General features: G+C 34.4%; 1 protein-coding gene across 7 annotated transcripts in view; it reads left to right on the top strand.

Moving 5' to 3' along the window:
* Positions 1–6,651, top strand: part of LOC144978562 (uncharacterized) — a 46,849-nt gene extending 40,198 nt beyond the window's left edge. For all 7 annotated transcript variants that reach the window (XM_078924786.1, XM_078924780.1, XM_078924782.1 and 4 more), the window contains 2 exons: positions 3,406–3,556; positions 6,404–6,651. In XM_078924786.1, coding sequence (XP_078780912.1) covers positions 3,406–3,556; positions 6,404–6,475 — 223 coding nt within the window. In that variant the 3' untranslated portion in view covers positions 6,476–6,651. The remainder of the gene's footprint in view (positions 1–3,405; positions 3,557–6,403) is intronic.
* Positions 6,652–12,500: the final 5,849 nt, after the last annotated feature.

Consider the following 12,500-nt stretch of genomic DNA (forward strand, 5'->3'; position numbering starts at 1 on the left):
TTTTGAAGCATAAAATAAGCTGTGATTGGGTACCAAAAACCCAAAATTGAAAAATCCGACTTAATACCGTTTCGAGGCGGAGGGTCACATATACACCACTGAATCGGCGTCATTTAGTTGTTCACTTTGAACTTTTCAAAATAAAAATAGACCTCATAAAAGCAAAGATATGGACTGATAAATGTTTGAGGTGGTATATTAAGTGTTTAAAAATATTGAAAATAGGTGATTATAAAAACTTCCGCTCCCCCGTTCCCCTAAATTGAACAGTCGCCCGTCGAAGAATGAAAAACGTCAAAATCAAAACAGTGAAAATCGATCGTAAAAAAAAAAGAAAGAGAATCGTAACTTATAAAATGAATGCATGACATGAAAACGCCAATTAATTGAATAATTTAAAACAAAAATAACTTACATTACTTGCATATATTGTAAGAAATACAGTTGTAAAGTTTTGATGTGGATTGACGAAGTTACTTTCAAGTAAAAAAAAAAAGCGCAGCAGACGAAAGGAAGTGAATCAATATAAGAAAATGGCCACTTCTGCAAACGGTCGAGGACAAGTTCTGTTTTTTGGGGAGCTATAACTTTTGCAACTGTATTTTGTTCTGAAATTTTTAGAGAAGCTACATATATCAGAGTACCAGAGCTATATATCTCAGAAGGACGTTTTTTTTATTAAGAAGGACCATATCTGGTTTAAAAGTTATAAACGTTTAAACACATATACTCTCTTTACACAAAAATTTCTCAAAATCACGATGTAGGACGATAATAATATTAGCATCATTGTATGTAGAATTTTATGCCCTTTCCAATGATATATAATACTTGCCATTTCATTTCACTGAGAAAGAAGAATGAATATTTTTAAAACACTCCTAAAATTTTTCCCCTCAAAAACGGAAACAGAAATCCTCGCCTCTTTTCAACTCGCGAGGGCTACTTCTTGCAAGTGCTTAGTTCTACATGTTAAATGTTGCTGTTGACCAGGGACCCCTTGTAAAGCGCTTTGAGCACATTTAGTGGATATTGCGCTATATAAAGCTCAATTTTTAAAAAGATGGAACTGTCCAGGAATTCTCTCACAAGCATATCATTACATGCATTTATGTTTATAGTAGGACGAATTTTGATGGGTTTAGTTACATAAATACATTTCTAAATGATTTGACCGACAACTTTATTATTGAAATATGATTGACCAGTCTTCTAGCAAATTGAGTTTTGGCAAGCAAGCTGACAATGCCTATTTGTGTGTGTGTGCTGTTTTTTTTTTTTCGGTAGGGGGGGGGGGGGGTAGTAGTATCAATTGCTCAGAAGTGTGACAAATTAATATTCAACGTGGTTGGCGAATAACAGGATGGGTGACAATAGTAGTTACAAAATTCTGGACCAGCATTGTGTTCTTTTGAAAGACTCAACACACATTGACTGATTTGACCAAGATGTTGATGAGTTATGGCTATTGGCAGTGATAGATATTGCATAAGTGCTATTACAAAAAAGACACATAACTGGTGTTTGAATTGAAATTTGGTTCCCTCTGCTTCCTGAGGAAATAAATAAAACACTATGAAGTTCACCAAGCGTCATAGTTAATAGAATTGAGCCTTTCTTATCTTTTAAAACATTTTTGTTAACTATCAAACAACCTACATCTTTGATTTAAACACGCTCCAAATAGTCGTTAAAAAAAGGGGAAAAAAAGAGCAGAGTAACATCAACTTCATCTATTTTCTAATTTTGTAAAAAACCAGCTATATTTGTTCGATTGGAAAAATGTCTACTGGTTAGCTTTCTTAGTTTTTCCTCACCTTCCCCCTGCCCCCCCCCCCCCCCCCCCCTCCTCCCACCCTCTCTTTTTTCTCACTCCCCCTGCCGTGTGTGGGTGTGTATCTGTATAGGTGTGAGTGTGGAGAGAGAGAGAGAGAGAGAGAGAGAGAGAGAACAGATTCGTATAATGTGTTTAGTTAAAATACTGACAACCTCTGCCCACCAGATGAATCCTACCAACACACATAACTATATATGACCTTATTTAAACGTTTATATCTGCTTTATAGAAGGAACGAAGTTGACGTTACTCAGCACTTTATTATTTTCAGACAGCCTATAAGTGATATTTAAGTGAAATCGAATAACTCAACTCAGGTCCAAAATCAATATCAAAGAGCTGAGTGAAGTTGATCTATACAATGTATTTATAGGTGAAGAGAGTGGACATAGTGAGAAAAGTTCTTGGACATTTATTGATACTATTTAGATAAATAATCACAACATCCACCAGCCGGATATAATGTGCCAAGAGACAAAACTATGTAAACTTGAATGTTTATAGTCTGATTGATATAATTTAATGAGAAGTAATCACCAAAATGACTAAATAAAATCAATAACAAAGAGCTGAGTGACGACAATTTAGTTCCTTTTTTCCAGAGATCTATGTTTGTAATCAATGTTAAATTTCAATGCATCAAAACCTGGGTGGGGTTCCTACCTCCCATAGCGGGCAGGGAGGTACTTGCTGTGTCTTCTATCCCCTCTTATCTGTTTTCCAATTGCTTTCTGTCTTTGTCTTGGAGTGAGATTGCTTGGTTTAGTCCTGACCTTGGTCGGAGTCCTTGGCTGAGAGGGAAACAGTCGAATGTGTAGTTATAGTTTTGGGAGATGATATTTTTTTCCTTGTAAATCATCTCTGTTATGTACTGTTACTCTTTTCATTTTTAACATGATTTTTAAACATTTGAGTGTATCCCTTAGGTTGGGGTCTGGGCTTGTGTCTGGATGAGACTTTTAGGTGATCTCAAACTAAGTACAATGATAGTGTGCTCTTGGAATCTACATGTTTCCTATTTGAACCAATTCCCCTTTGTCTGCCTTATTCTTGGATGCTTTAATTGTAATTCTAGAACTTTTTACTATCCCATTTTCTTCCTTTTTACTGGCGCTGATATGACCTTAATGTGTTGCAAGCGCCGTAAAACCCTTAAAAACAAACAAACAAAACAATGCATCAAAACAATGCTTTCGTTTTCTGTTTAAAATGATGTAATAAATCTTAGGGATTGAATAAAATTGATTTAACATTTTTATAAGGCCATTGTAAAATCGACCTAAATCGCGACAATCTTGGTGTCTTACATCAAAAGGATAAAAATGTTAACGAATTGGCTAGTTTTCATAGCAGATGGTAGTCTGGTTTTCTCTGTCGTCGACACACACATACAGACAGAACGTCTTTCTCTTTCTTTTAATGATATAGTTTTATATCTGTAAAAAATAAATAATTATTTACAAGAAGTTGCTTTACAAACATGAATTAAGCTATTACTGTTGCAAAGTAAAATAGTAGGTGTCAGCACACAGCGTGATCATTGTAGCAAACGTTTTTTAACTTGCCAGACAAACCAGCCAAGATGTGTTGGAGACTGTCTTTGTTGAAACTGATGGTTTGGCTGGGATGGATGAGTGGGAGATTCTAGATGAGGTGGATGTGGCTCTTTCCCAAATGTGCCCTGACGAGCTGACAATAACAAAGCAATCAAAAATTGAGGTAAATCACAGATTGTGTGTGTGTGTGTGTGTGTGTGTGTGTGTGTGTGTTTTGTTGTTTAAAAAAAAAATCATTCCTAAATAACCTAATTGATTTAACTATATTCAGATTTTTAATAAGTGGCGCATCCTTTTCTTCTTTTTCTCAGCTGTTCCCTCAATTCCCCCTCAATTCACAGCTGCAAAAATTTTTATGTACCTCTGAATCAATTTGTCTTAATTAAAAAATATTTTTTCATAAATTTTTAATCAAGAGGAAAGGATTTTGCTTATTACATCTATATTAACTGGTTAGGATCGAAACTCATAGATGATTTACAGTATCGAAATTATGAATTTTCCGCTTATTCATTTTGAAGGAATTTGTTGAAATGAAACGTTCGGTTAGTTGAAACTTATATGATAAACATTCAATATTTGAACATTATGAAGGAAGAAATGACAATCCTTAACGTTCAGGCATCTACATTTTATAACTATCAATACATATTACTGATAAATACAAGTGAAAGTGAACATTATGCGCTTCCAACATTATTTTAATTTCAAAATTTTGAGAAATAGCCTGTGTTTATGCCGAAGAGGATCACATAAATTTAATGTAGATTGGTCAAAAGTAGAAATTCGTCAATTTATGATACAGTGTTTCCACAAATATGTACATGTGTTCAACAATAACAATGACAACAAAAGAAATTAATACTGGACACATCAGTCATCACATTCTGATGACAAGGATGATGAAAAGGAAAAATGGAACAACTACGGAAAGATTTCGTGGCATCACTCTATCCAGTGAAATGTAGTTTTCTGCCAGATTGCGAAGGTTGGTGCATGCATTTCCCCATTCTTCCCTTGTTATATCATTTATTGCCTCCTCGGTGAGAGCAAATTTGGCGTTCCTCCTCTAAATCTTTACCTTTACTTGGGCTGAAATGAGCTTGATTGGAATGAGCTCACAGTGATATGGGTGAAGTCGCACAGCCTCGTGTCAAAACTCCCTGATTAGACCGTCTGCTTTGAAAACACAAAGGAGTATATTTAGGCCTTTGATAAATGATACGTGATTAAAGCCATGAAATCACGTCAACCTTTTAGTTGCCAAAGTTGGTGCCTTGAAGTGATCATGGGCCATCGAATGATATCGATTGTTCTCCATTACAATAAGCATTGTGATTCTCAGGATAGCACTAAACGATTTTTAGCCAGCCTTCAAACACACCTCTGTATTGACCCCAGAATAATATTCCAAACTTCAGATGTAGAGAAGAAAAATTGGCATGGAACTCTTCTAAATATCCAGTATCTTCACCAGCTGCAAGAATAACAAAGATCCTCTATCCAGAACCCAGGAGCCTTTTTCTACCCGAATTATCAGATGCCCATTCCTTTGCCAGCTGAATGTTTACATTCACCCAGCTCCATACATCTTTGGATGTTGCTATCCATATCAAAATTGTCAAGGATCCTTTTCCTATCATGTCATTCCACACTGGTGATCTCTCTGCCATATTTCGATAACCATCTTCTCACGGTTGATTGTGAAATTCCAAGTTCCATCTCCATCCTCTTTAATGGTGTAATGAAAGATACAAAAAGAATTCTTTTTGCAGCTTTATGGGAGTGGAACAGATAAAGGTTTCATATCATGCGTCTCGTTTAAGAGCTTATCAGTTTTAATAAACCTTTAAATGCTGTGAAACAATAATGCATAGACACAATTTTCAAAGTTAAAAAGCAACATTCATGATTAATTTGACAATTTTGAGTACATAATCACTATTTCAAATGATTTAAAGGTAGAATTTTCGTATAAGTCTTTGGTAATTGTGACATGATGTAGATAATATGCAATAAATCATAAATTTAAAATTTGATGCAAATCACATAAGTTGTTAGTTTATAACACTTAAAACGTATTGTTTTTATTTGGAAACTAGCTTGACATGAACTCACAATCACTAGCGGGAACTACCGTGTCAGCATGAATTTTTTTTGGAAATGAGATGAATTCATCTCTTACTTTGTGTTGCTCAACTCGATTACATATTTAACAGTGTAAAATCTCTAATTTTATAACAGTGGTTTAGAGTAGTTTTTAAAAGGTCTTAAAGAAAACATTTTTGAAATGGCATCAATGCGGTCCAAAATCTATATTCAGTTAAGACAAATTGATTCAGAGGTTGACTTAGTTTTTTACAACTTTTAATCGAGGGATAGTTGAGTAAAACCAGAAATACAAGTGCCATTAATAAAAAAAATATCCATTTCCATATCCTTATCTTACAAAATTTAGTAAAAAAAAAAAAAAGGAAGTGGACAAGAAGGGAACTCATTATTTATAATATTAAAAAAACAACCTTAATTATGTTTTCGTAGAAATAATAAAGATAATCCATCAAACAAATGTATGATGTTAACAGAAATGCATGGCCCATATTGTCCTAGTGACTGATTGGGGGCGGGAAAAATTTAATCCAATTGTTAAAAAAATGCCAACAGTGGGGTTTAGCCAAGATCACTCATATTTATTAATTCATTCAATCATCTCTAAACCTCTAAACTGATAGATATTTTGTATGGATATGAAAGGTAAAAATTTTATTCACATTCATCATGTTCTAAAATGAACTAAAAGTGTCACAAATGACTTTAAGCTCTCAAAAATTTGTCATTCTCTGGGAACATAGCCATGGAGATTTGAAATGACATTTGAAGTAAAAAGTGAAATAGTACTCTTGCTGGAGAAATGAAAGCAGGGTTCTGAAAATTGGCTTAGATGTCTACTTTATTGATGAAACACTTCAGTAATCTCTATGATGTATTAATATATTCATTTTTATTTCAGACGTCTGATTGTACTGATAAGGGAAACAAGACGAAGAGTAAAGATGACAGTGAGCAATGTCCATTTCAATGATTGCTATAGTCATACGATAACATTGATTTACATAATAAACACATGAGTGTGGATACGAATTTAAGAATCCTTACGTTTGTTTTTTATATCATGTACCGTTGTCTGTCTATGTTTCTAACATTTGATTTTAGAATATTAGAAGATATACCATACACTTTTTAAAAAAAGAAAAGAAAGATCTCTTTTATATCAACAATTTAATTATTTGTACGTAGTGTTTTTATGCACCTCCATTGACGGTGCATCTTAACGGATCGTTTATATACACCTCCGTCACGCATGCGCATCCCACCCAATTTCATCAGCGATGTTGTGTTTCTGTATTTGGACATGGCAAAAGTTATATTGTGACATCTGTAGGATGTTTTTGTTAATAAATTTAATAATTTTAAAAATCGAAATATATAAAACCAGAAAATAGAAGTTGCATTGAAGGTAAAGTTATGTTTTATGTTTTAGAAAGACCTTATTAAATGTGATGAACAGTCAGGTGGCTCCGTAGCGCAGTGGACAAGCTGTCGGACTCTAACCTTGAAAGTACCGGGTTCGATTCCCATTGTAGACATTTTTATTTTTTTAAAATTTACTTTCTTGAGAAAGACAACATTTTTGTTTGATTTTTTTCTTTCTTTTTTTTTTTTTCAAAATCTTTTTATCATGTTTTAAAAAAACTTCGATTTTAATTTTCTAAAATTATTTATTTATTTGAGATCAGTATTTGTGTGCCATGTTTCTTTTTACTTTTGATTTTTTAAATTATTGTTATTATTCTTTAATTTATTATCATTGTATTTGTTAAACGTACATCGGTAATCACTAAGCAGCGTGCTAAACTACAATCTAAAACTATTTAAACCTCATGGACGTATGCAGCAACATTTTCATTAATTTACCATCACTGCCAACGGAGGTGCATAAAACCGGTGCGTTTTTGTACACCTCCAATGGAGGTGCATAAAAACGGTGTGTTTTTGTACAACGGAGGTGCATAAAAATGCCACCTTATTTGTATTTAGTGTCATCCATTTTGTTCTCGTACTTTGTTTTATCCATTGAAAAATAATTTAAGGTAGAAGGTATGCTCTTAGTTTGTAATTGAGAATGAAGTGCTTTGTTCACAGTTCAGAAAATGGTATGGAATAAGTTTTTTGGAACAGAACTAGGAATAAAAACCTTGTAAATATGTTGTGTTGCATCAAAGTTCTACTGTCTTCTATTCAGTTACTTGTGCCATCAGGGGGAAGTGGTTTGAACTGTTATTTACCATTTATTCCTACTCTTTCCCCCAACCATTTTGTGTCTTGACACTCCTTGATAATCTGAAATCACTTAGAGGTTCACCCCAATTATCAAAATATCCATATGATAAAATCCTTACTTTTAAACCACATATTTTGAATGAGACTACTTGGTTTTGCCCTGGCCGTAGTGCTTGGCTGGGAGGGAAACAGTCAAATGCATAGTTATTGTTTTGGGAGATGATATTTTTTTCCCTTGTAAATCATCTCTCTGTTATGTATTGCTATTTTGAATGTATTATGTACGCATTTGAGTCTATTCCTCTTAGTTAGTGGGATCTTATGCTGGTATATGGGTGAAACATTTAGGTGATCTCAAACTAAGTACCTACATTGATGGTGTTCCCTATTTGAACCACTCACCTTTGTCTTACTTTTTTGCTCAAGTCCTTTTTATTGTACATCTAGAATCTTTTCTGTATCCAATTTTCTTTCTTTTTACTGGCGCTGATATGACCTAAATGTGTTGCAAGCGCCGGAAAACCCTTAAAAACAAACAAATGATTCAGTGATGTGTAAAAATATTGACTTATTATGTATAGCCTTTCAGTTGTTTATTTCATACTTCTGTTGGACATCAGTGCAGCTCTTAATGTCTTTTCTGATTAGAATAAAGTCTTATCTTGTTTTACTCTTGTTATGGGTTGACAGCTCTGCTTTTCTGGAATAGTGAATAATTGATGGAACCATGATATTTTAATTTCATCGGTGTTATTGATTTTTATCGTACTTTCATATATTTTATTGCATATCGTGATTATTGTATACGACAATAGTTAAGAGTGGGGAAATTACTTTTTATTTCAAAAGCCAAATATTGATTTGATTTATGTTTATGTCACTTGTGATTTAGCACACAATCATATTTTAATTTTAAGAAACAAGAAGACAATTTTCTTCATTTTAGAAAGTTCCAATACCTTTTTAAAAAGATATATATATATATATGTATAAGCAATCATCATACGTTGCACTTTTACATACTTTTTTATTTTTATGACTTTTGTAGGTATACGATGAACAAAATCTAGCTGCATTTTGTTTATCCTGATTGTGAATATGTATATATTTTATTAAACTTTGAAATAAATCCTTTTGCCAGCAGAGTACTTTTCTTTTATTGCCTCCAGTTGAGTTACTTGTAAGCTATCATAGAAAACGGTAAGGGCTGCCTGAAGCCGGTGATCGTAAAATACTAACGAAAGAGTGAAAATGGAAAGGCTTCGTAAGGGAACAAAACAATGGACGTTTCGGGTACAAACCCTTCGTCAGCACAACAATACACAAATAAACATGGAAAACAAATAAAATAACTTGTATCATCTGTACTCAATGGTGGTTGCAGTATGAATGAAATGTTAGGGAGGCGTGGGTAGAGGATAGGGTGCCCCAGGGGGGTGATCTAATTGATAAGAAAAGGTCAGCGTCAGGGAACAGAACCTTTCAGAAAATAGTGGAAGATAAAAGACATGGTAGTAGTAGTAGTAGTAGTAGTAGTAGTAGTAGTAGTAGTAGTAGTTGTAGTAGTAATAGTAGTAGTAATAGTAGTAGTAGTAGTAGTAGTTGTAGTAGTTATAGTAGTAGTAGTAGTTGTAGTAGTAATAGTAGTAGTAGTAGTAGTAGAAAGCTGTAGTGAAACAGTAGGGGACAGTGGAGGGGGCGAGGTGAAAGAGTTACGGCGGAGGTTGGGGGGTGGGGTGGGTTGTTGGATGAGCGAAGGTCGAATCTTCATATAGTGAAGGAAATACGAACGATCAGATGGCGATGCGATAGTAAAGTGGACACTGCGTGGAATCAGCCCTATTTCAGTTGGAACTCCCAAGGGACCAATAACCCTCCCTGCTCGCTACCTGCATGAGGTCATTGGAGTTCAACTGGTATCAGGCAGTGCCGTGTCCAATGGGGGCAATTATGGATATTTATGGTCTCATAATATGTCTGTATAGCGGGGAAAACAATAACAGACTCTTTCACTTTATTATTTTGATTTGAAAAATCAGTTGTCTTTCTAAACATCAGTGAAAATTAGACATTCTTGTGGTTAATAGTTTTCTTTGAATATCACAAATTGTTGATCTAATTTTAAGTGCTTGTAAATTATGGTGCACTTAAATAAAAAATTTGTTATTCAAAACTCAGCGGCAGTATCTCAAGAATTTTAATCTGGGTGGGGATCCTGACCTCCCATAGCGGGCAGGGGGGTACATACTGTGTCTTCTATCCCCTTATATCTGTTTTCCAACATGCTTTCTGTCTTTGTCTTGGAATGAGATTACTTGGTTTTGTCCTGGCCCTGGCCCGAGTCCTGGCTGGGAGGGAAACAGTCAAATGCATAGTTATTGTTTTGAGAGATGATATTTTTTTCCTTGTAAATCATCTCTCTGTTATGTATTATTATATTTATTTTTAATGTATGATGTAAGCATCTGAGTGTATTCCTCCTTGTTGGATTTTGTGTTTGTGTCCGGATGAGACTTATAGGTGATCTCAAACTAAGTACATAGGTGGTATGCTCTTGGAATCTACATCTGATCCCTATTTGTTCTCAATTCCCCTTTTGTCTTACTCTCTCTTGGGTGCTTTAATTGTAATTCTAGAACTTTTGACTATCCCATTTTCTTCCTTTTTACTGGCGCTGATATAACCTAAATGTGTTGCAAGCGCCGTAAAACCCTTAAAAACAAAACAAAAAACAAGAATTTTAATAAATATCAAAAGTACATATATGCATCTATGTTCCTGTGCATTATGATTATATTGGCAGTTGATTCTCTTTATTTATTCATGGTTTTGTAAGTTCTGTATATTGTTTTTACCAATTCCGTTCCTCTCAAACAGTTGTATTGATCATAACAGTAAACTGATATGATTTATGTCTTTATGTGGTAAAATAACTCATAAAGATAATATTTTATTGACCAGTAAAGACTAAAAACCAATATTGTGTATGATTTCAATATCTCAATTTACTATCAATCTGCCTATAAAGTATGACTTCTTTACAAGAAAAAAATCAATCACCCAACAAGGTTACTGGACATGCTACAAATATTGCAGTATCAATCATCAATTACAACTAACACTAAGCACTGGTACTGTTAAATTAAATGATTTGCTCAAACAGACGGACATAGTATATGGACAAAAGAGGATTCAAAATTATGAGGGCATATAGCTTATTCCAAGTAGTAACCTTTTACTCCTTATTGACCAACTACATTCAAAACGAACACACTGTCCACATTGGTCATATAGAATCATCTCCTTTCCTCCAAGAATACACATTTAGTCATTGTCTTATAAAGTCATCTGATATACCATTGAACTCCAATCAGTCAAATTTAGAGATAAAACAATTGAATAACAACCAGAGTCAAATCAGTACAACGCCACAGGCATACCACAGCAAGATCATTTATTTAATTTCTGGGAAGTCACTGCCATATATATCTGGACGCTTCAGTCTATAAAAAGTTAACACATTCACCTGTGCACAAAAGGAGAACTTGAACTTACATTATTTTTCTTATTCAACATGCAAGAATACCCTAAACATTGACACCTATATGACACTATAAAGTCGGAATTTCCTTAGACAACCACACAAAAGCAGTACCGTATACATCTTCAAACTATAATGCCTAACAGTCATTAAAAAAAAAAAAATTTTGACTTGAATCGTAAGGGATTTAAGTATAGAAAAAAGTTATCAAGCCATTAAAAAGTTGGCTTTCAAATGTGCCCAAAACTCATAATATTTAAATCAGTTATATGCTTAAAAAAATATTAGAATTATTTTCGTCTAATGGTTTATATTTTATTCCTAAACTGATATTTGGACATAATCCATGGCATGGAATACTATGGGAGAGAAAATGAGGATCTCACCAAGACATGCCAAATAAGAAATTTACAATAAAAAATTCATATCTTTTAATTTTAAGGTTTTACTGCCCGGACAACAAAACTTGGCATGTGTCAGGATCATCATTTTTACTTTATAATGATGCTTATTTCAATCATTTTCTGCCGCTGGGAATTAAATTATTGATATGCAAATTATAACAAATTAATTTCCTTGATAGCTCAAAAACCACTAAATTGACACCTCTCTTATGAGCAGCCTTACGAGGATACATTATTATCAACCATGGCATATGATGAAAGAAACCTTTGCTTTGCTTGTGGTGAAGGAACAATTTTCATATTCATGTTAGCAACTGAGCAATACCATGAAATATTGCAACAATTAATTACCATCAGCGGCATCACAGATTCCTACTGACCGCTACCTGTTCCACCCATGGGCTGACCCCACTAACGGGGTCAGGTTGACCTAGCACTGAAATACAGCTCAGAGGGGAAAATGCCACGCAGTGTGGAATATACAGATCAATAGATAGATAGATAGAAAAGAGGGGAGAGAAGAGACAAAAAAACAAAACAAAACAACAATATAAAAAAAAGGAAAAATTTTTTTAAAAGGACAGGGAGGGGGTTAGGCGGAACTATGGGATCCTCCAGGCGGGCGAAGACACCCACATAGTTTTCTCAGAACCCCCGTTGGTAGCATATCGACGAGATCGTAACCATGTCAGAAGCCGCCTGGAACCCATACCCAGGGATGGGCCTAAAGCCCGATCGTGTATGCGACCCCGATCCAAGACTTGTGGGCACCTGTGGGAGTACGACACAGTCAGCTTTCCAGACAAGATTTGGGACATCAG

Source organism: Berghia stephanieae, chromosome 8 (genome assembly GCF_034508935.2).
Source record: "Berghia stephanieae isolate SIO BIC M18660-M18661 chromosome 8, UCSD_Bste_1.3, whole genome shotgun sequence".
Lineage (NCBI taxonomy): Eukaryota > Metazoa > Mollusca > Gastropoda > Nudibranchia > Aeolidiidae > Berghia > Berghia stephanieae.